Source organism: Mauremys reevesii, unplaced genomic scaffold, assembly GCF_016161935.1.
Source record: "Mauremys reevesii isolate NIE-2019 unplaced genomic scaffold, ASM1616193v1 Contig3, whole genome shotgun sequence".
NCBI lineage: Eukaryota > Metazoa > Chordata > Testudines > Geoemydidae > Mauremys > Mauremys reevesii.
Genome location: NW_024100840.1, coordinates 3,321,968 through 3,346,651, shown reverse-complemented (window position 1 = coordinate 3,346,651; position 24,684 = coordinate 3,321,968). Strand labels below are relative to the sequence as shown.

At 49.2% G+C, this 24,684-nt stretch overlaps 1 protein-coding gene across 1 annotated transcript in view; it reads right to left on the bottom strand.

Moving 5' to 3' along the window:
• The window catches only part of LOC120393778, an 86,083-nt gene extending 63,985 nt beyond the window's left edge, over nt 1–22,098 (bottom strand). Inside the window, 6 exon segments of the mRNA XM_039518272.1 lie at nt 2,005–2,046; nt 3,979–4,045; nt 14,443–15,560; nt 15,563–15,992; nt 16,527–18,520; nt 22,002–22,098. Of these exon segments, the coding sequence (XP_039374206.1) occupies nt 2,005–2,046; nt 3,979–4,045; nt 14,443–15,560; nt 15,563–15,992; nt 16,527–18,520; nt 22,002–22,098 (3,748 nt within the window).
• Nucleotides 22,099–24,684: the final 2,586 nt, after the last annotated feature.

Genomic DNA, 24,684 nt, shown 5'->3' with positions numbered 1-24,684 from the left:
ATGGAATCTCTTCTCAAGCCAGCTCCTGCTGGCTGCTCTGGTGACCAGGCCCAGAAATCCCATCACAGAGTCAAAGTGTTTAAAGCCAGCAGGGACTCCTAGATCATCCAGTCTGATCTCCTGCATACCACAGGCCACCCTCACCCGCCAGCACCTGCATGCTGAGCCCAAGGCATTGCAGCCTCAGAGGATTAGACTGTTACGTGCCACAGGCAGAGAACAGGAGGGGCCGAGGTGCACCAGTGCCCGAGGCCCTGCCACGGCAAGGAAATGATGAGGTGAGATATACCCAGATAATGCAGGCAAGTGACCTGCACCCACATGCTGTAGAGGAAGGTGAAAATGCCCAAGGTCACTGACAGTCTGACCTGGGGAAAAATTCCTGATCCTGCATATGCTTGCAAGAGACTGGATAGACCCATAAGAACCCGACCCATCCCCTGATCTCAGTGGGGCTGGAGCCCCCACTCAGTGCCTGGCCAAGGGGCGTGTTCACTGCTCTGCCGGGCCAGGCTGTGCTGTGGGGTTTGGGGATGGGGATGGGTGTTACTGGGGAGAGCGGCTAACAGCAGCCCCTAGCACTGCAGCTCTGACAGCATCAGGCTAACAGCGCACCTGGGACTCCCTGGCTCCCATGGCCCTTCTGCAGGTCCCTCCTCAGCACAGGGCGTGTGGCAGGCAATGACCCAGCTGTACCCCCCTCTCCTGGCACGGGACAGATGGAGGGGAGCAAGGAGCAGCCAGAGAGGGGATGATGGTGCCACCCAGCCACTGAAACACAAAACAGATGCAATCAAACCCCCGACCCCAGCTACTGCCTGCAACGTGCTCCCAGAGAGCGAGCAGCCGCAGGGGGAGGAGGAACGCAGGGATGAAATGGGGAAGCAGAGGAGAATACACTGATCTCTCTCCATGTTCTCCCCTGCAAGGGCCCCAGTGCTGGGCTCAATTGGCTGGGCAATAGAGATGTAAGCAGGGTCTGAATGAATGCTTCCCTGACAGCTAGCTGGGAGGGGAGAGACTTGGGTGTGTTTATGTGTAGCCCTCTGTGCACCTAGGGGTTCCTTTTCAACCTCTTAAGCCCCCACCCAGTAACCTGGGACAATTATACATCACCCCCTGGGTGCCTCTAAGAGGCAACACTTCCCCTTTCACAAGAACAGAGTCTGAGTGTAGCAAAAGCCCTTTAATAAAGGAGGGAAACAATGCAGCATTACTTGTTGGGGAAACACCACAAACGGGATTCATAAATGTAACTCATGAGCAAAGAAAGACGTCCAGCAACCCAAAAGTCCCATTAATGTGCCCATCCTTTCCCTGCGCCTCACTCACAGCTTCTGTCCTTGGATCATGCAGACTTAGAGTTCCAAGGTGCATCCGCAGACCTGGATCTGGACAAGAAGAAACCTTACACACTCCACTCCCCAGGTACTCGCTCGCTGTGACAACACCCCCTGGCCATGCCTCTCCACCAGCTGTCCACCATGTTTTCAGGGCCCCGCACTTATCACAGCTCTCAGTGATTTCAGCTCTTAGTGGGGGAGCCTCACCGCTGATGCACAGACTGGGGCAGGGAGTTGGGGTTGGGGGGTGGGGTGAGGGCCCTTGGGTGGGGCTGGGAATGAAGGGTTGGAAGTGCAGAAGGGTGCTCTGGGTTGGGACCGAGGGGCTCAGAGGGCAGGGGGGCAGGGCGCAGGAGGGGGTCAGGGCTGCAGGCAGCGTTTACCTATGCAGAGGGGTAGCCAGGGGGCTCCACACTCTGCCCCATCCACAGGTGCCACCCCTGCAGCTCCCATTGGCCACAGAGGTTGGCCATGGGGGGGACATACCACCGCTTCCAGGAGCCATGCAGAGTCACGGCCCTGAGCCATGTATGTCCTGGACCCTGCTCCGCAGCAGGAGCTTGAGGACCATAGCTTGTCCACCCCTGCTTTAGACCTAGACCTCAGTGGCCACCCCCATCTTTTTGGGAAGGCATTGCCTTCCCTTGCCTTCGTTACCCACCGCCCATGGCCAGGTAGTTGGATACAGCTTCTAGGTTGCCATCTGCGTGTCAAAAACAGGAACACGTCTGTTAGCTGCTTTCAGGTAAACCTGCAGTTTTGGGGCAAGTAATTCAGACCCTGGGTCTTTGCTGGAGCAGACAGAAGAGTCTGGCTTAGCAAGACAGGGTGCTGGGTCCTGAGCTGGCAGGGAAAGCAGGGGTAGAAGTAGTCTGGGCACATCAGGTGGCAGCACCCAGGGGGTTTCTGTGATCCAAACCGGCACAGGTAGTTAACTGAAAAATTCCTTATGTACCCCGTGTGTTGCAGAACAATTTGAACTGCAACAAATTAAAATAGACATTGAAGTACCTGTCATGACCATCATGCACAAGAGGAAGAATATCTTGCTAAAGGTATGCTCTAAATTTTACTTTATATCACTTTGTTATGCTTTGGCAACATCAAGAAGCATTGCCCACATAGGTGTGCACAGCACATTTCATTAGGGTGTGCACCCAGGGAATTTTATTTATTTATTTTTTTAAAAAAAGGTGAACAGTCATAAAGGACATTTTTAATTCATCAAAAACTAAAGAAACAAATTTAACTAAACTTACTTTTATAAAAATTAACTAAACTTTACTTCAAAAATTAGAAAAAACACCAATTTTTTGCTGCATATACGAAGATAAAGATCATGGAAAATTGACTGTGTCTTTAACCAGAGCTAACCCAAATTGACCAAAACAGATTAAGGTTTCTTTTTCTTCCTATCCTAGAGAATGAGATGTCGCTCATCAGGTCTCATGGACTTAAATTCCTCAATCACATCATTGTAATTAACTGACGAAGTCAATTCTTGTTCAATGTACAAAATCACGAGTGAGTCGAGGCACTGTTGGGACATTGTACTTCTTAGTTTATTTTTACAAGTGCTAGTTTTTTCAAAAAGACTTTCACATGAACAGCTTGTCTGCTCCTTTTCTTATGGTTACAACGAACTGATCCATATTTTTAAATTAAAAGGTGGTATCAAAACATTGAATTCAAACAAAGCCATGGGCTTGTTATGCTATTTCAGTATAGTACATGTGACAAAGATTACAAACACTGTAGACACTGCGCTGGGCACGCCTGACACGGCCACTTATATAGATCAAAGAATTGTCTAGAATAGTAATTTGGAGGGAAGGGGAGGACCAATGGTAATGCGATGCCACAGTAGCGGGGACACATGCTACAAGCAAACACAGGCTTTCTATATAGAGCGCATCATGCTATTAAATTAAAATGCAAAGCCACTTTTTTTTGAGGGGGGAGACATTAGGGCAGGGGTGGGCAAACTTTTTGGCCCGAGGGCCATATCGAGGTTCCAAAATTGTATGAAGGGCCAGGTAGGGAAGGCTGCGCCTCCCGAAACAGCCCTGTAGAGCGAACACAGGTGAGAGTGAGCTAGACTCCATCTGTTCTTGGGTATCAGCTCAGGCCTAGACTACAGTTAAAATGGAAATGGACCTGGTTACTCCAGTCAGGGATGGGAAAAAGCCACATGCTTGAGTGTTGCTAGGAAGCCCCAACCCTGAGTGTAGCTACTGCTGGATGGGCAGCTACTGTCACTTGGGGAGGTGGAGTCCCTACAGCCCCAGAAAACCCCTAACGCTCTCGGGGTGCAGCGCAGCAGCCGTGTTAGTCTGTAGCCGCAGAAAGAACAGGAGCACGTGTGGCACCTTAGAGACTAACACGTTTATTTGGGTGACAGTTTATGCTGAAATAAACGTGTTAGTCTCTAAGGTGCCACAAGTTCTCCCCGTCTCGGGGCATGCGCTGGTCATGCCAGGCCAGCCGCCACCGGGCCAGTGCTGTGCAGTCCCCGCACAGCGAGGGGCTGCCCACGGCCCAGCTTGGCCTGCCCGGCCGGGCACCCACCTCCTAGCGGAGCTTTCGGGGCTGCAATCAGTGCCCCCCGCCCCGGGCAGGGAGAAGCTGCATTTACGAGTCAGGGGCTCCTGCCCCGCCCGCTCGGTGCAGAGGCCGGTGAGTACACGACGCTGCTTCACCGGCTGCAGTTGGAGAGAGAAACTGAGGCAGGGCAGAGCGACTTTAGCCCCGCCCCGGAGCCCGCCGGCCCCGCCCCCCACCCCGGGAGCAGGCTACGTCAGATTCACAGGCAGGGCTCCCCCCAGAGAGACATGGTATCGCCCGTACCAGACCAGGTTTCGCGGCTCCACTATTGAGAGCAGCTCGATGCTGGTTGGGAGTCTAGGACGGTCCATTTCCATCGCGGGGGGTTGGGGGAGCTTGTACTAATAGCTACTGGATTTACACGAAACGGAGTTTTACATCTGCGGAAGTGTTCCTGTGTCTCGGACCGGAGGCGGGGCAACGGGAACCCCCGCGGCCGCAATGGTTTAGTCCAACCTCTCCCTTTCTCAGGCCAACTCAATCCAGCTCCCTCCCGTGCGGGGCCGGGTGACTTGGTTCTGCCTGGGCGCGTGCGTCTGTGCCATTGGTTCCGCCCAACGAAACTCCTCTCTGGGGGAGAGCTCGTGCTGTTGGTTGCGCCCGGCCCACGGGAAAGGAAACACGACTGAGCAAACGGGCTGCACGTGTGGCTGGGGTGTGGGACACGTGTGCTGGCCTAGGGCTGCTGTTCTAGACCTGTCCGGCAGTGAGAGAGAAACCATTTCCTTCACCAGCCCTATAGCGCCCACAACGTGCATTGCAGGAGCTGGGGCTGCCCCCAGCCGCGCCAACATTTGGGAAAACCACCACAAATCAACCACTGGTTTGGACTAGTTCCCTGGGCTTTATTGTTTACATTATTTCATCTACTTTAAAAGATTCTGAAGGCACCGAGCTGAGGCTGAGACCTGGTTTCTATGTGGCAGGCTGATTCTTTGGGTGCTGTTAACTGGACTCTGCAATTTTTGGTTCAAGACAGAACCTTCATCAGGATTTTTTGGGCATCTTCTACATCACTTACCAATCTGTTCAACACGTAACGCCTGGTCAATACCCTTTGAACTTGCAGGGAACTAAGCACTGATAAAAAATTCAGAGGACGAGTGTTCACTGTATGATAGACGTAGGCCTGGCTGGAGCCCTCAACATAACTAACGATGGGAGCTAGAGTAGGCCTGGCCTTGGCAAAGTAGCCACGTACCAGGTATTAGCTCACACCAAGTGAGCACATTCCTGGCCTGAGAGAATAGTACAGGAACCCCGAGCTCTCAAGTAACGGTGTAAACACATTCCTAGAAGATGGCATAGGAGCACATGGACCATGAGTAAGACAAGGTTGGGGTGACTGGATAATGGATAAGGATGCTTTGTTCAAACCAGCAGGTACAAAGTGTAGGGTTGGTAACTAACCACATCAGGAGTGTAATATGTAACCTGTTTGTATCAATGGACAAAAGGGGATGTCATAGGAGAGGCATCCTTGGCCAACCGAGGGGGAGGCATCCTACTGCTCTGACTGAGCTGGTACCATTGTTGCGGGAATACGTGTCAGTTTACCTGTACCCATGGAGCCAGGGTGCTAGTACTGGTCTTCATTGACAATAAACCTGGCCGATTGCCTTCGCCACTGAACCCAGCCTGTGGCCTTTCTGTCTGAGTAACATGGAGGTCTGCGGAATGAACAAGCTAGTGCTGCTGCCATCGGAGCTCCAAGAACAGGAGCCACGCTGCAGCAGCAACAACAACATGCCCCAGCACTTCACAACAATATATAGACGTGGGCCCAGATTCTCAAAGGCATTTAGGCGCCCAACACCCATTGACTTCAATGGGCGTTAGGTGCCTAAATATCTTTGAAGGAGCTGGACCTTGGTTAGTAGATCCAGTACAAACTCTACTGTGATATCACTGGCTACTGAAGACTTTTTATATAACAGATTTGAGCTCAGCACCAGGCTTGCCAATCGTCACCCAAGCTACAGCCCTTGCAGCCATGCTGCATTGATGCCACCAAGATGGTGCATCACAAGCAAAAGGGAGCCCTGTACAAGGACTGGCAGCAATTACAAGTTGATACAATTGCCACTTTCCATATCTGCTTCTTCAAGAAACCCCTTTTCTTCATCGTTGTGGAGGTGTTTGGCAGGGTCAGTAAATAGAAGCTTCTCTAATCGTATGTGACGTTATGAAGTATTGTGATATGTGCTACTGAAATATGTTATAAGTTTGGAAGATGCCCACAGCCAGCCTTTCTGTAGGGACAAAGGAGTAGCCATCACTGGTCAGACAGATACTAATTGGGGGGAGGGATAGCTCAGTGGCTTGCACATTGGCCTGCCAAACCCACAGTTGTGAGTTCAATCCTTGAGGGGGCCACTTAGGGATCTGGGGCAAAAATTGGTCCTGCTAGTAAAGGCAGGGGGCTGGACTCAATAACTTTTTAAGGTCCCTTACCAGTTCTAGGAGATTGGTATATCTCCAGTTATTACCTTTAATGTCTCATCAAGAAGAATCCAGTACCCCAGAGACTTCTCAAAGACTGCACATACACAATGGAGGCTGCCTGACCAATGGGGACTGCCTGGCCCCCACATCACAGAAACAATATTTCTAGCAGCTGGAAGAAGGTCTAAAAAGAGAGACAGTGACATCATCACTAGGCCTGTTCCCCTCCACCCCCACCCCCATCTCAACACCTGGAAGATCATGTAGAAGACAAAGGTTTTGAACAGAGTAAGATTGGTCCCAGGCTGGAAGGGAGTTCAGTTCAGTCTGTGTATTGAGGAACTGCGAGCAGCCTGTAACGTCTGTTAGGGAATCCAGCCCCTTGTGGCGATTTGGGGAATCTGGCTACGTACAACTTATGAACTGTGTTTGATATTGGGGACTCTCTGTGTCAGACTGCAAACTACATTTCTATTGTCAGGCTGGTCTGTGCCTTCCTGCTGCCTTTTTACCACCATCTTGGACTAAAAATTCCTGGGAGTGGCACAGGGCTATCAGTGGAAGGTCATTAAATATTGATGATCGTCCATTTCAATGGCACACCCTTGGACAAACAGATTGTGATGGGGCGCTCCATACGCTTTATGAAAATATGCTTATGATATGAATGTCATAACTGAGAGATGCTTTATGCAAGATGGCTTATGTAACAGATCATTGGAAAGGTTTCAGAGGGGTAGCTGTGTTAGTCTGTATCAGCAAAAACAAGGAGGAATCCTTGCGGCACCTTAGAGACTAACAAATTGATTTGGGCATAAGCTTTTGTGGGCTACAACCCACTTCATCAGATGCATGGAGTGGAAAATACAGTAGGCAGGTACAATAGGAAACCTTGTGATTTACTCAATATGATTATCCCGTTTGTATGCATGTATCATTTTTGTGGATGAAGTTAGGTATATTGACCCATGTATCTGTATTGCATATTCCGCTGCTTTGGGTCACTCCCATTGCTGGCACTTCAGGGACTACAATGTAAAAGCCAGGCAGTGTTGATGGCCCATCAGCAAGAGACAATGAATGGTAAAAGAGCTTAACCTTTCTGTGAACGTGTGCGTCAGCCTGTGAAAAATGGCTACAGGAGCCCTACAGAGACATGTGACCATGTCACCTGATACTGGAACCCATCTTGAATTCTCTATTTTTCCATGAGAAGCTGGATGTGTGTGTCAAACCATGAAACAAAGGACTCCCGCCTTATGCAAATCCTACTGAAGGGTGGGGAGTGAGGTAATCCAGGTCATCAGTCCTCCCTGGCTACCCCATCCAAGATGAGTGCTGAAAACAACTCAAGCTCCACTACAAAGCTCAAAGCGCTCCCATGGCAGCGCTTTGATCTGCTTGTGTGGTCACCCCCAGGCACTTGGGAGAGAGCTCTCCCAGTGCTCCTGGTAATCCATCTCCATGAGGGAAATAGCTACCCATGCTGGAAGTGCTGCTTCCCGCGCTCGGAGCCTGTCCACACTGGCACTTTACAGTGCTCAAACTTGTTGCACTTGGGGGCGAGGGTGTTTTTTCACACCCCTGAGCAAGCAAGTTACTGCGCTGTGGCTTGCCAGTGTCGACAAGCCCTAAGACTGAACTGGGGGAAGGGACTGGGTCCAGGCTGGAAGGGCGTCTGGCCTGTGAAGAAGATTATTAGAACCACATTTAGGATAAAAACAACAAGGAGTCCTTGTGGCACCTTAGAGATTAACACATTTATTTGGGCATAAGCTTTCGTGGGCTAAAACCGGGTTTTAGCCCACGAAAGCTTATGCCCAAATAAATTTGTTAGTCTCTAAGGTATCACAAGGACTAACACGGCTACCCCTCTGAAATCTTTAGGGTAAAATCTTACATGTATCTAGTGTCTTTAGTGTCTTTAGCTTAGATTGCAAGCTTTATGTTATTGTCTTAGTAACCTGCCTTGCTCTGTTTGCTTCCTCTTTGAGCACTTAAAACACCTTTTCTTAGTTAATAAAATTATTTTTGGTTTATAATATAACACAGTTTATGTAATTTCTAATGTGGGGGCGAAGAGGCCATGTATATCTTCTTTCACATTGAGGAAGGAGGCGAGCATCATTTAAATTTGGGTTTGTACCCCAAGGGGGGGTAAACATCTGAATGCTGGAGTAAACCCCAGATCTGTTCTCAGTGTCTGTACTTCTGTAGCTGGGTGCAGCCCTGCCTGGGTACTGTGCTGGAGGAGGCTGGAGGGCCTGGCTCAGCAAGGCCAGGTAATAGGGCCCAGGCTGGCAGAGAAGGGAGGCTCAGTGGTGTCTAAGCACCTCCAATGACATCCCAGGGGTCTCGATCCATCACACAGATAGCTACCACCCAGGGCATGCCAGTCTTTCAAGTGTGAACTACAGACTTGACAGACTGACTTGCTCTGGGTGGTAGTTATCTATGTGACGGGGGAGAGTGGTAACTAAGCAACAGATCACTACATGCATCCGACAAAGTGGGTATTCACCCACGAAAGCTCATGCTCCAAAACGTGTTAGTCTATAAAGTGCCACAGGACTCTTTGCTGCTTTTACAGATCACTTAGTGTGTGTGTTTGTGTGTGTGTGTATGTGGCTTTGATCACCTAATTATGATGATCAGAGAGTCACTTGGCAAGGGGGGCTGGAGGTTATGAAAGAAAGTCTCTCTCAATGGCTATTTGAAAGAGAAGAGACTTGAGAGACTCCCTGGTCCAGAGGAGAAGCCACGTGCAGGAGGAGAGGAAGGATCCTGGACTCCTTAGAGGACTTTGGTCTAAGCTCAAAATTTCTCCAGAGTGCTGAGGAAGCTGAGGCAGGGAAGTGTGTATAGATGTGTTTATTACTTTGTCTAGATCTCTGTAGTTCTTGTGCTAGATACAGTAAAGAGAGATGGGGTTTTGGGAACCCTTACAAAGCCTGTGTCTCTTTGCTGTCGACTATCATGTGTTCTTGGAGAGGTGACCTGTAAACACTGAGCACCCACAAGGCTGGAGCTCCGGGAAGGGGTGCGCTGAGGTTACTGGGAAGACGGGGAGTGGGGTGGGGCAGCACCGGTGCTGGGAGCCTGGACAGCTGGGCCATGTGGTCCCATTTCTGTGTAGGGGTAACAGACAGTGTGCTAGAGAGGCAAAGAAGGAGAGAGCTGCAGCTTACCCAGACCGTGGGATGCTTAAGAGCACATGGGCCCAGTGTGTCAGGACACAAACAGCAGCAGCCTCCCGAGTCTCCAGGAGAGGAAGTTTTTCCAGAGCTCTAGTGAACTAGTCCTGTCCAAAGAGGAACTGCCTGAGAGGTTTCATTCAGCCATCGTAAAACATCATCAGTTTCTGTTGCATTTTCTAATGCAAAAAATATTGCACCCGTATAAAGAGTGGGGAGAGAGAGAGAGAGAGAGAGAGAGAGAGAGAGCAGCCTAAGAATGGGAGCCACAAAAGCCAGTATGCTCAGCGTGGAGCCCCCTGAGTTAACCAATGGGAGATGTTGATGTAGCCTTTTATTTGATTTAAAGTGAATTTAGTAATGGGGTATTACATCATCCTGGGTTCAGCTCTGGTTGCCACAGTGTCAAGCTCAACAGAGTGACAGTCACCTCTGCTACCTGCTTCAGATTTAGAGCCTCTAGGAACCCATGAAGACCATGGATAGTGACACACACACTCACAAGTACCATGTCTAGTCTGTATTACATGTTTTATTAGCGTCACAAGCAAGGTTACAGTTCCCCAAGCATATAGAAATCCCAAGCGTACCCATGCACAAGTTATAAATATAGTCATACTCACATCCTTAGCACTTGATGGATTCCTCGCCCATTGAACATCAGTAGAGGAACGATTCCTGATGGAGTTTTCCCATAGGTAACCCATTTTACCCAATCGGGAGCCCTCTTTTATATTGTAATTTGGACTACACTTAACACTCAACACATGTTGTCATAAACAGATAGTTAAGGGTTAATGTCTCTTTTACCTGTAAAGGGTTAAGAAGCTCAGGGAACCTGGGTGACACCTGACCAGAGGACCAATAAGGGGACAAGATACTTTCAAATCTTGGTGGGGGGAAGGCTTTTGTTTGTGCTCTTTGTTTTGGGGGTTGTTCGCTCTTGGGACTAAGAGGGACCAGACATCAACCCAGGCTCTCCAAATCTTTCTGAACCAGTCTCTCATGTTTCAAACTTGTAAGTAATAGCCAGGCAAGGCGTGTTAGTCTTATTTTTGTTTTCTCCACTTATAAATGTTCCTTTTTGCTGAGAGGATTTTACCTCTGTTTGCTGTAACTTTGAACCTAAGGCTAGAGGGGGTGCCCCTGGGCTATATAAATCTGATTACCCTGTAAAGTATTTTCCATCCTGATTTTACAGAGAATTTATACCTTTCTTTCTTTAATTAAAAGCCTTCTTTTTAAGAACCTGATTGATTTTTTTCCCTTGTGTTAAGATCCAAGGGGATTGGATCTGGACTCACCAGGAATTGGTGGGGGAAAGGAGGGGGGGAATGGTTAATTTCTCCTTGTGTTAAGATCCAAGGGGTTGGATTGGTATCACCAGGGACTTGGTGGAAAAGTCTTAAGGCTATCCAGGGAGGGGAAAGTTTTGGGGGGACAGGGAGTGTGCCAGACCCTGGAATTCTGGCTGGTGGCAGTGTTACCGGATCTAAGCTTGTAATTAAGCTTAGAAGTGTCCATGCAGGTCCCCACATCTGTACCCTAAAGTTCAGAGTCGGGGAGGAACCTTGACAATGTGAATAAACGTGTCAACCTCTTTTTCCTTTTCTGTATTTCTGCACCCCATGAATATTGAGGTGCTCTGTTTTCATAGGTTGTTTGTAGTTCTTATTTTCATTAGCATCTACACACAACATGTACCCTGCAGTCAGGACATGTGTTGGAAAAGATGTTACAACAAGGTATCTTGTGATCTCAAAGAGTATGTTGTGGTCAATTTTTCGCAACATCACCTGTAGGCACATCTTTCCAGTAGTCTTGTGGCATAGGGTCTGTGACACTACACCCCATATTTGTCATAGTAATATGATTATGACTTAATTATGATGCAATCTGTATAAGATGGGTCACGTAGGTGTCACTGGAAAAGTTATGATTTGCTGAATATAAGTATACTATTTGTATGCATGTATCATGTTTGTATCTGAAGCTATGAATATTTACTCTGTATCTGTATTTCACATGTAGCCACACCAGGGTGACACCCACTAGGCAAGATGCTTCCAGTCTAAATAGCTGGTGGTGAAGGGTCCATGCAGGGTAATGGCCCATTAGGGAAAACAATAGGCCTTAGGAGAAGCTTATCCCCCAGCCGGTGAGCCTTCCTGAGGACATTCCAGACAGCCTATGGGTAATGGCTGCTATGACTCAGTAAGGTCTGCAAGGGCATGTGACCAGGCCACATGACATGAAACTCCATCTTGAATGCCTGTATTTTTCCACAGATTGAGCTGGGAACTGTTTAGAGAACAAAGGGTTCTCGCTATATGCTAAAGCTCTATAAAACAGGAAGTGACATCATCTGTTGTTCTTCACTCCCCCACAACTAAACACTTGCAAGAAGCTCCAGAGGAAAAGGACTTGGAACGGGGGTGGAGATCCCAAGCTGCAAAACAAGTGCAGCTTGTACCTGAAGAATCTGCCAGCCTGCTTGTATCATCAGCCAGGGTGAGGAATTGCTAATTCAAATCCTATCCTTCTAGTATATTATGCTTAATTTGTGTTTTTGTTTATTTGCTAGGTAATCTGCTTTGAGCCGTTTGCTATCACTTATAATCACTTAAAATCTATCTTCTTGTAGTTAATAAACTTGTTTTATGCTTTATCTAAACCTGTAAATCTGGAGCGAAGTGCTTGGAGTGCATGGCCAGGCTTCATAGAGACCCCTATCTCGGCCAGCAATTCAAACCTGGAAGCTCCTCTCCTAATGTAAGGCGGCTTGGTGCCTAAGCCACGTTTTGTGAGAATGAGTTAGGTGTGTGCCACATTCTGCACAAAACTGCCAGGGGAGGGAGGGGGCAGTGGGGAAGACTTCCTTATATCCTTTAGCCCAGTGGTTAGGGGACCCACTCAGGATGTGGGAGACTCCGAGCTCCACAAAAGCAAGTTGTCAATGTGGAATCGTCATTGAAGAGAGGTGTTTCTAGTGAGGTTCCAGAGGGGATTGTTCTAGGTCTGACACTATTTAATATTTTTAGCAATGATCTGGAAGTAAATATAAAATCACTGCTGATAAAATCTTCAGATGACAAACACTGGCAAAGTGGTACATAATGATGAGGCCAGGGAAGATGTACAGTACAGACAGATTTGAATTGCTTGGAGAGCTGGACCCAATCAAACAATGTGTTTTTATAAGGCCAAATGCAAAGCTCTGCGACTAGGCACAGAGAATGCAGTGCCTACCTCCAGAACGGGGGACCGTATCCTGGAAAGCTGTGACCCTGAAAAGGATTTGGGTGTTGTAACAGCCCTGGTCAAGCTGCCCCTGCTGGACACTTACCAGGTTCTCCATTTGGATCCTGCACACTGGACCCCTGGGTTTTTAAGCTTCCTGAGTCTGAACAGGGTGCAAGCACTAATTCTAGCTGTGGGTGTCTGTCTAATGCCCCCTTCTGAGAGCTGAGACTCTGCAATCCAACTACATAGGCCCTTAGACTAGTACTGTACTGGCTCCCCCAGACTCCAGATGCTTAAGCACACTCTTTTCCAGAGCTCCAACCTCATGTGTTCTCTGGTTTACAGGTACCCCTTCAGGGAGATGTGATAATTAAAACAAACAGACACAGCTTTGTCTGCATTACGGAGCCTCTTCTGGCATAACCCTGTAGTGTAGACACAACTTATACCAGCAGAAGGAGCTTTTCTGTCAATATAGGAGCATCACCTCTCCAATCAATGTTAGCTAGGGCAAGAGAAGTGCTCTTCTGTCAACATAGCTGCGTCTGCACTGGGGGTTTTGTCACCATAGCTATATTAGTCATGGGTGTGGTTTTTTTCACACCCACTGATCGATATAGCTATGCTGACATAACTTTTAAGTGTAGACCAAGCCATGGGCTTTGCAAAATGAATTTCGAAAATGCCTTATTACAGTGAGACTCTTAAAGAGATTGATCTCAAACTTTACTAAAGTTTTACTAAAAAGAAAACTGGGAGGTGTTTACAGTGTATCAGGACCTTCACAGGGAAAAATACGGGGTGCTAAAGGCTCATTAATCTAACAGAGAAAGGCAGAAAAAGAATCAATGGGTGGATGTTAAAGTGAGACCAGTTCAAATTAGAATTAAGGCACAAATGTTTAACAGGGAGGGTGATTAACCATTGGAACAGGCTGCCTAGGGAAGTGGTGGAGTCTCCATCTCTTGACATCTCCAAGTCCAGACTGGCGCTTTTCTGGAAGATGCTTTAGTCAAATGTGAATTATTGGGCTCAGTACAAGAGTAACTGGGTGGGGGATTCTCCTGCCTATATTACACAGAAATCAGAGTAGATGATAATGCAGCGTCTCTCACACTGGGGGTCCCAACCCAAAAGGGGGTTGAAGGCTATTGTAGGGGAGGTTGTGAGAGCAATGGCTGTGGCTGGGCACCTTGCTCTGAAGGCAGTGCCATGCCATGCCACCCTTACTTTTGTGCTGTTGCAGGAGGCAGTGCTGCCTTCAGAGCTCGGTGGTCAGTGAGCGGCAGCAGCTGGTTTCAGGGGTGAGTACCACTTTTTTGGGGGTGGGGTGGGCTGGGAGGAGGAGTCATCACAGCCTGGAATATTTTCAAGGAGTGGCCCGGTTTAAAAAAGAAAGTTTGAGAACTCCTGATCTAATGGGCACTTCTGGCTTTAAAATCTATGACATAAAGATCCGTTTTCCAAATATCTATACAGCTGGAATGTAAAAATAGCAGAAGTCCCCATTCCTGAATAAAAGCTGAAAAATGTGCTTGTTTTACAGACTTTCATGTTTCAGGTGTGAGGGGATTCACTGCAGGCTATTTTGCACCAGACCACCAATCTCTTACCATATTATACCCTTTTTTAATCTTCTTGCCTGTTTTTTTCACGATTCCCATCTTTTGTGTTTCATGCTTCCTGTACTTTTCCATCTCTGCTGGCAGCAGTTGCTCGTTATTGGCAATCTTGGTTATTATCACGGCCTGTTCTCTCACCTCCTTCAGCGATTTTATGCGTCCCTGGTACCCAGGCTTCACTTCCTGCTCTTCTGACATGATCATGAGGTCAATGTATTCTGGAGTGGACAGTGGGTTTGGTTTTAAGGCAATTTCTTGCAGGCGTTGGAGGCTGAGAGATGATCTCTTAATGAGCTCCAGCACTATCTCTTCTACTTCAGTGTATTCCTCATACAGCCTCTGAATAACCTTCTCTGTAGTCATCACCTCATCAGAGGCCTTTTTGTACTTTTCCTGCAGTTCTGCATAGGTTTTTTTCTCTTTTTTGACTTCATATCCCCACTTGTACTTTTGATTGAAGTGAACGTTCCACACACATTTACCAGGGCAAACAATGCAATTTCCAGAGCCGTTCATAGCACAACATTTGTCCTTATCTTTATCATCAGCATATGCACAGTTACCGTGACATGTGAAGTGACACTTCTGGCAGTTTGTTAGAAACACACCTGTGCTGCTAATGTCTTCTTTCACTGGCACTGTTAGTTCTACCTCATACTCAAAGTCTTTATTGGCCTCCATATCACCCTGATGCTGTTCCAGAGCTCGCTCAGTCTGTCGTAGCTCCTCTAGCTTTGTCAGGCCAGCTTTGATTTGTGGCTGCAGCCCTTGCACAGCAACCTCGAGCTCCTTTCGTTCCCAGAGAACTTCCTGCGTTAATGTTAAACTTTTAGTCTTTAAAGATCTTAAGGACATAAAAAAAGTCTCCATGCTGCTCGCTCCCATTTCCCAGAACATTGCATCAAAATTACAATGGCCCTTGCCAGCTCCAGCATTGTTGGCAAACAGTGCGGAGTTGTTGAATTTGAAATGAACGGGGACACCCTGAGCATCTTTAGCACAAGGCACCTCAGACTCGTTAATGGCCTGTAGAACAGGGGGCGTCTGTCCATCTGCGAAGGTGATCAGGATTTGTATATTGTCTTTTATATCCTTCCCAAAGATAGAACAGAGTCAAACACGTACTTCTGGGCGTGTGTCAAACGAGCGAGTGAGGCCTGAACTACAAAGCAGACAGCGTCTATCTGATCAATGGCTCCTGGAGTGGAAAAAAATGTTCGGATCTGCTCCGTTAACTTTATGTCATGTTCAATTCCTCTGGTATCACCGAATCCTGGGGTGTCTATTATAGTCAGGGAGTAGGGGACTTTGAAGCCCTCTTTCCAATTGACCTCATAGGTTGTCACTTCAGATGTCTGGCTCTGGGCTTGGCTTCTGTTTGTAATTTCATGGATTAGTTTGAATCTGAATTCATCTTCCCATTGCACACCCAGGACATAGTTGATCATGCCATTGATGAGTGTGGTTTTCCCTGATCCAGTTGCTCCCATCACCATAATCACTTTATTAGGGAACTGATGTGTCTTTTTTCCAAGTGTGTACTTCAGATAAGATGACATAGGATCAGGGCCGGCTCCAGACCCCAGCGCGCCAAGCACACGCGTGGGGCGGCATTTTCCCGGGAGGGCGGCAGGCGGCTCCGGCGGACCTTCTGCAGTCATGCCTGCGGGAGGTCTACCGGAGCCGCGGGACCAGCGGACCGCCCGCAGGCATGACTGCGGAGGGTCCGCCGGTCCCGCGCCTCGCGTGGACCTGCCGCAGGCATGACTGTGGAGGGTCCGTTGGTCCCGCGGCTCGGGTGGACCTCCCACAGGCATGACTGCGGAAGGTCCACCAGAGCCGCGAGAGCGGAGACCGGCAGCGCCCCCCTGCGGCATGCTGCCGTGCTTGGGGCGGCCGGATTTGTAGAGCCGCCCCTGCATAGGATCCAATGCTACCTTCTTTAATGGAAGGGCATAGACTGACAGCTGCCCTTCTTTTATGAGCTTTCTCTTTGTGCAGAGAGCGCGTGCCAATTTATTTGAGTCTTCTTTTGTTTGTGTTGAAACAATAACCTCCTCACTTGGGGCACTCACAGCCCCATCCGCACACACAGCCGACACCCGGAATCTGTAGGGCGTCCCAGGCCTCAGTCCATCAATGGCACAGAACTCTGTTCTCTTGCCTGTTCTTCGTTCCAGCCATTTGTCTTTCTGCTCACCTCCAGCTTCCTCTTTGTATTCCACCTTATATGCCCTTATACTGACTCCATCTCCAATGACACTTGGACTCTCCCAGGAAAGGGCAATGGAAGATGATTCTACAGTAGCTGTTACAGGCTTCCCAGGGGGGCTGGTCAGGGGAAGAGTCTTCACAGGATCACTCACGTCGCTGCTCTCGCTGAGCCCTGGTTTGCTCACTGCAGCATATCGGAACTGGTACTCGGTGTTTGCACGGAGTCCTGTTACTGTGAATGTCTCTTGTGTGTTATTTACAGTCACAGCCGTCCAGTTCTCCTGCCCTACAATTCTGTACTCTGCCCGATAGCCGGATATCGCAGCCCTGCCATAGGCTGCTGGGTTAAATGTGAGCTGCACACGGTCATGTCTGACTCCATCAATCAGGGGAGGAAGAGGTTTTGATGGAGGCTCATAGTTAGTGCTGACCAGGTCTTCGTTTTCATAGAGGTAAATTGAAGCTCCCGGATTGTCCTTGTCTGGGACAGAGGACACAATGAATCGAGTTTTCCCATAAGATTTATTGACACGGGCAAAGTCTGAAATGGATTTTGCAGATTTTCGGGCACTTTGTTTCCTCTGTTTCTCCTCAAACCACAGTTTGGATTTCTCGCTGACAGAACTGTCTGATGCAGGATCTTGGGTATTTTTCATAACCTGGGTCTGAAGGCAGAGTTTTAAATCTGATAAATATGGTTCCTCTTCATGTAATGAAGTGAACATAAAGGCGACAACAAAGTCACTCATGGGGTCAAGTACTATTTCATCCAGTTTATTCTGGGAGGACACTACTTCCACATCCTTTAGGGCAGAAAGATAGGAATTGATGAAAGTCATTTCTCGTTCCTTTTTATCCAGAAATTCATTCAGTTGCTGGGTGTTGAACGGTGATTGTTTTTTGCAGGTTAATATGTCCACCAGGGCCCCTTCCTCTTTTCCACCTCCACGGATGGAGGGTAAGATACTTGCTAGCTGTTTCTGGAAAGTCTCTCTGTGTTGTTTACACAGATCCTTGAATTGCTGGATTTTGCTCCTGATTTCAGGGAACTTTGTGGCATTTGATTTCTTCACTGCGTCATTACATCGCATGTCTAATTCTGTCAGTTGGTCCAGAGCAGTTTGAACATCAACGATCAGTTCTGTGCTGATCTCACGCACCAGCTGAGCAGCTCTGGAATCCAGCTTCGTCAGTGGGTACAGCCAGACTCTCACTGGTACGGCCTTCTCCCCACTGTCACCCAGCAGCTTGGGGAGGGTGGAGTATGTTTTCATGGCATCTTGGTAAGTAGCTGGATTGTTCTCAAGAGCAAAATCACCATAAAATTTACAATTAAGTTTTTCAGTTTGTTTTTTTTCCATGTCATCCATTTTGAGAGCTCCTTCCCCTTTGATGGAAACCTGGGGTATCTTTTTAATGATAACCTGGAGTTTTCCCTGTATGTCTTGTACGTTCTCAGATGAAGAAACATCCTGATCAAAGACAAAAAAAGCCTGCGCCCCGTACAGCACAGCTGTGACCACGTGGGTGGCCGTGCCTTGGTCAAACACATCAGGGTAAGAGATATTATGGTGCCCTAAGTGGCTCATACTCAGCTGCTTAAACTGTGTTTGAGCTGAGTAGTGGAGAGAAACACGGGCTTGATGTTTTGATGTCTTGTTATCACTTAAATATTCTGCGGATCCATTCACCTCCACCAGGCCAGACAGGAAACTGGCCTTCAGCGATGCTGTGACATTGAGGGCAGAGGCCTTGTCATCAGTGGCATCAGATGCAACAATCTGAAATTCAGTCTTGGATTGTGGTTTTGCATCTACATGATTTTGAAGTGTCTCCAGGTCCCATAAAGTGATGCCTAGAATAGTTCAGACAGACACATGGTAAATGGCAGAGAGGGTAAGAAGCCTTTTTGTTCTGTAACTGCAAGATATTTTCCAACATTAAAATAAGAGCTGGATGTCCCTGAACAAATTATCTGATCTGGTAACATGCTTCACTCATTGTATCTGTGTGAGACTAAACATCGATTAGCATTCGTTATAAGTCTAACATAAACACACAAACCCTGACTCTGCAAAGTTACAATTAAAATGACATTTTTATGTCAGCCTGCTGCACCTAGGGCAGTTTTAGCAGCTGATAATGAGATTGTTACGTGTACGGGCACTTATAAGAACAGCAATACTGGGTCAGCCCAAAGTTCCATCTAGCCCAGTGTCCTGTCTTTCAACAGTGGCCAATGCCAGGTGCCCCAGAGGGAATGAACAGAACAGGGAATCATCAAGTGATACATCCCCTGTTGCCCATCGCCAGCTTCTGGCAAACAGAGGCTAGGGACACCTGGCTAATTGCCATTGATGGATCTGTCCTCCATGAATGTATCTAGTTCTTTTTTGAACCTCGTTATAATCTTGGCCTTCACAACATCCTCTGGCAAGGAGTTCCACAGGTTGACTGTGGATTTCAAAAGTTTATGGTAAACTAAATTGTGTTTGTAATTGAGCTTAGTTTTGGTCATGTATTTAGCTAGACATGCCCACTGTGACGTTATTGACAGAAACTGTGGATGTATAGATCATTGTTGCAACCACTGTTATATATTTGCAGCAAATATTGTACAAAGGTTGTCGTGTGAGGTGTCTATGAAAAGGTTATGATTTGCTGGATATGATTATGCTCTCTAGGTGTGTATCATTTTTGTAGCTGAAGTTATGGATATTGGCTATGTACTTGTATTTCAATATGTTTGATTCTAAGTAGACTCAGTGAAGCATTTGGTCAGCTTCTTACTATTCTCAGTAAGTGCCCAATCAAGAAACACTTTACTAATAATGAATGGTGGGAGACATCAATCCACATCTGAGCTTTCCTGGGAACATTCAAACTAACATGTAAACAATGGCGTCAGCCTGTAAAAAACTGAGTCATGCATGGACATGTGACTTGCCCATGTGACTCCAAACTCCATCTTGTTGCTGTGATTTTGCACAGGAGAACCAGGGGGTTTCCCCCCACAAGAGAGAGAATATGAAAGGCCCTGGAAACCCCTCCATTTTGTCTTCAATCCTGCTTCTTACTTCTGGAGGAACCTTGCTACAAACTGAAGCTCTGAACAGAGGACTGAATGACCCATCCCAGCTCGGGATGTACTCCAGAGAGTTATTTTGAGCCTGCAGTTTATTCCATCACTGCTACAAGCCAGACTGTGGGGCGTGCCCATGGGGAAGAGGGGATCCTGCTGGGGCTCGAGCACCACCCACCCCTCCCAGCCCTGGCTCAGTGTCCATCAGCCATGGGCGCCCCTTTCTGACAGTGCTGCATGGTGCTGCCTCGGTCTCAGGCCCCAGCGCTAGCCCCACCCAGACCCGCTCCCATGAGGCCCCCCGCCCCCCGCGGGGCTAGTGCTGGCTGGGACTGGAGACGGGGGCAGCAGCGCGTGCTGCTGGCAGGAGGGGGACACGGTTGGACTGATGGACACCGAGCTGGGGTCAGGAGTCCCAGCCTATGGATTCAGGGGGCTCCGGCCCCAGTGTGTGTGGGCCTGGATGCTAAGTGGGTGGGCCAAGGCCCATCCAGGCCCACCCGTGGCTACACCCCTGGCATAAAGGGACACAAAGGTGCCTACTGGGATTTTCAGAAGCCTGGTTCATCCTTTAAAAAGTCTGGTCCCCGGAGCCTGTGTCCAGTGATCAAACATAAAGAGGGAGAGAGCCAAGATAGTGCAACATTCAGGCTCTGTTCAGTCCTCAGTATTTACTGTGCTTTCCCCACAAGCTTCCTGAAGGTCGGGTTCTCTAAGTTCCTGTACACAGCACTTCACATGATCTTAGCCAGAAATAACACAATGAGCGGAAATTAATTCCTGGCAAAGGGGAAACCTCCTTCTGCATGGACTTTACATCACTACGCTGTTAGTGCAAATACCCTGCGAGTGCAGCACATGTTTGTTCTGCATTTCAGTCAGGGTCCTGAGCAAAGCACATGCTGTGTGCGCACTAAGGGAGGAGTTTGCTCTCTGGCCGGGCTGGTTCTGTGCACTGGCTGAAACTCAGTGGTTAGGGAACGGCCCTAAGTGCCAAGCTGAACTCTTGGGTCCATGTGGAGTGGGAGCCGCCCAGGGGCTGTGACTGCAGTTCCACGTGGCAGCGGAGATGCTGGATGTTTGCTCAGCTGCACTAGTGACCCCTGTCGTGCCAAAGGGAGCTCTGCTAACGGCTCAGCCTGCGAGGAACTGGGGAGGAGGCCGGCACATGGCCTGGCATAGGGCAGAGCCAGCACCTGGCTGGAGGTTCCAGTGGTGCACGTCGGGTGGGAGAGCTCCTCAGGGGACGGGGGGGCTGGAAAAGAGTCAGGGAGAAAGTGGCTGCCCGGCATCCAAATCAAACACAAGCTGACTTTAGTCGGACAAGTTGCTGGGATCAATACAGGGTAACAGTGAAATTTAATGGCTTGTGATATACAGACTAGTGGCTCTGATGGTTCCTTCTGGCCTTAATGTTTATGAATCTGTGAGAAGAGTCAGACTCTTGTTCCCTTCAACTGCACCACCGAGACATTTGTGATCTCCCAATATTAGCCTCCTTGTGCACAGAGCAGCTGTTGGGCGGCTGGAGCTGGGGTGGCCTCAAGCTAGATCGGGGGTGGGGGCTGGTGACAAGTTAAGAGTCCATCACAAGACAGGTTATAACTGGGTGTAAAAAAGAACTAGATCAGTTCCTGGAGGACAGGTCCATCAATGGCTATTAGCCAGGCTGGTCAGGGATCCAACCCCATGATCTGGGTGTCCCTAAACCTCTGACTGCTGGAAGCTGGGAATGGGCAACAGGGGATGGATCACTCAGTGATTGCCCTGTTCTCTTCATTCCCTCTGGGGCACCTGACATCAGCCATTGTCAGAAGACAGGACACTGGGCTAGGTGGACCATTGGTCTGACTCAGTGTGGCCGTTCTTAGGTTACTAAATGCCAGGGAGGGGACGTTTAGAGTCTCTTGGTTGGTGAGTGGAGATCTTAGGGGGCAGCCACCCGAGAAGAGATCAGGAGAATATAAACCCTCCCAAGTGGGCAGCACTTAGTTACTTCTAATCAGGCACACAAGATGTGTTAGTTCTACATGACCTAGAACGAATGGCAGCAGGTCACCAGCCCAGGGCAGGTACCTTCTGCCCCATCCCGTTACTTCAGCCCGGACCCTGGGGAATTTTCTGGGCCATTTCCATAATACCCGTAACCAGGCCGCTCACAGCGCACTTGGCTCATTCTCAGGTATGAAGGGGTTCGGACTGTGACCCTTCCCTCCTCTCACTCCTGAGTTCAGGGCTACAGCTGGGGAATTACCTGGGATGAGGGAGTCGCTGCGGCAGTCGTACAGCATCCCCAGCTGGAACGGGCGGCCCAGAGCCGGCATCTCAATGGTGTCAGCTGACCCGGCCATGGTTTAACGTCCAAACACTTTCCTCTGCGTTTCACCTGCAAGAAATAACTGTGTTACACTGACGTCCTCCAGGGGGCAGATTCAAACGCTTCTCCTTGGCTGCGGACATCACACCTCTCTGACCAGGTGAGTTTGGTTCATCGCACTGGAAGTGTGAGTTTGTGAGCATGGATCTGTGTCACTTCCTGACACACACTCAGGTGCATCGTACTGACGTCCCAGAAACCGATTCCCAACGGTAACTAGTCCATGCAGGAGCCTGGCAAAAGGGCTAGTTTTGCTCTTCTGTGCATCATTTTTGATGCTACTGACATGACTGGGGGACTTCAGTGATCTCACTGTCTAGTGTAAACACAGAGCACTGGGCAACAGTGAAGGGAAATTGTTGGTGAGCTCAGCCAGGGCAGGGTTGCTGGAAGAAGTGGGTTTAAAGGAGAAAGTTGAAGGAGAGGAGATGGTTGGACAGGATAAGGCAGACCGGGTAGGAGACGAGGGCCTGACTTTCTGCTGCTTTACACCTGGTGTGGTCACTGACACCCCTAGAAAGTGAGTATGAAACGTGTCCACTTTGATCTGGTAGCATTTTAAACCCACTTTTGCACAGGTGTCAAAAATGACGCAGACCACCAGGCTGGGGAGAATCAGGATCTAAGCAGTTAGGAACCGAAGGAAGCAGTAAGAAGAGGGGACTGGGAGACAGTGTGAGGAGAGATGTGGGCAGGAAGAGAACAAGAAGGGCCTGGAAGGTGAGGACAAGGGATCTGATTCACTGCAGCTCTGCACACTGCGGAGACACCAGAGCAAAGTGAGCTGAGAGTGGGTGTGAAATGCTGCTAGTCAGAATGGTCGTGTTTCACACCCACTTTGCACTGGTGTAAGTGACTACACAGGGTGCAGGGCAAGAGTGAATTCCAGGGCTGCCTGGGGGGAGGGGGGGGGGCAAGTGGGGCAATTTGCCCCAGGCCCTGGGCCCCACTGGGGCCCCCAAGAGAATGCTCCGGTCCCGGCCCTGCCTCCACCTTCCCCCATCCCCTGGCGCCTCAGCGTGCCACGTACAGGAGCGGCCCTGGACAAAGCTACAGCGGTGTGGCTTGCGCAGGGTCTGAGCTTCGCCTCGCTCAGAGCCACTAGGTAGCGGGGCAGGGCTGTGAGCTCCGGGGCCCCGCTGGAGTCCTGCCGCTGCAGCGCTGTTCAGGGCTGCTCCTGGACGTGGTGCACTGAGGCTCCAGGAAAGGGGGAGGCAGGGGTAAGCAGCATGGCGGGGGCCAGGGGGGTTGGCGAAGGGGCAGGGAGTCTCGGGGACAGTCAGGGCACAGAGACTGGGCAGAGGTTCTGGGGGGCAGTCAGGGGACAAGGAATGGGGGTTGGATCATGGGCATTCTGGGGGTCTGTCAGGACTCAGCAGGGGGGGATAGGAGTCGGGGCAGTCAGGGGACAGGGAACAGGGGGGTTGGTGAGGGGTGGGGTCCCGGGGTGGTGGTGAGGGGACAAGGAGCAGGATGGGTTGGGGATTCTGAGGGGGGGGGCGGGAAGTTGGGCAGGAAGTGGGTGGGGTCAGATAGGGGGCAGGGCCAGGCTGTTGGGGAGGCACAGCTTTCCCTACCCTAAAGCTCATTCAGCAGTTTGAGGCTTGCAGAAGAGCCGAGCTGTGAGCTTTTCCACTAGGGCTGCCGTCCCTTTCACTTCTCTAATGCCAAGTTATAGTCTGTATGTAATTTCAGTGCCATAGGGCGATTCATGTCAGGGGAGGGGAGCTTCATTTCAAATTAGTCACTGGGGGAAGGATCACATGAAAAGAGCAATAGCCTTCCCAACCCTACCAAGGAAGACCTCCTCCGCTACATTCCCTGAGGCTTCAGAGGGGTTAATTCAGTGGTTCTCAAACTTTTATCCTGGTGACCCTTTCACATAGCAAACCTCTGAGTGTGACCCCCCCCCCTTTATAAATTGAAAACACTTTTTTATAGATTTAACACTATTATAAATGCTGGAGGCAAAGCAGGGTTTGAGGTGAAGGCTGACAGCTCACGGCCCCCAGTAATAACCTTGTGACCCCCTGAGGGGCCCCGACCCCCAGTTTGAGAACCCCTGGGTTAATTTAATTTTAGCACCCTGTGTCCAGTCACATGCATGTGCTACTTTGAGCATTTCAGTTTTCACAACATTGGCTCATCCCAGATTCTGGAACAAGCTCAAATGCTCAGTCGTGGAGTATGTACATAAGCTACACTAAAGACAAACCCACAGTAACCATCTCCAGTTTGTGAGGGACCCCATGGAGCCAGTCCCTAGGAAACAGATAAATTCATGGAGGTTAAGTCCATTAATGGCTATTAGCCAGGGTGGGTAAGGAATGGTGTCCCTAGCCTCTGTTTGTCAGAGGGTGGAGATGGATGGCAGGGGAGAGATCACTTGATCATTGCCTGTTAGGTTTACTCCCTCTGGGGCACTTGGCATTGGCCATTGTCGGCAGACAGGATACTGGGCAGGATGGCCTTTGGTTTGACCCAGTATGGCTGTTCTTATGTTCTAAGCTAAATGAACCCAAAGTTCTGGAGACAGATATGAGTCAAGGCAGCCAGCAGT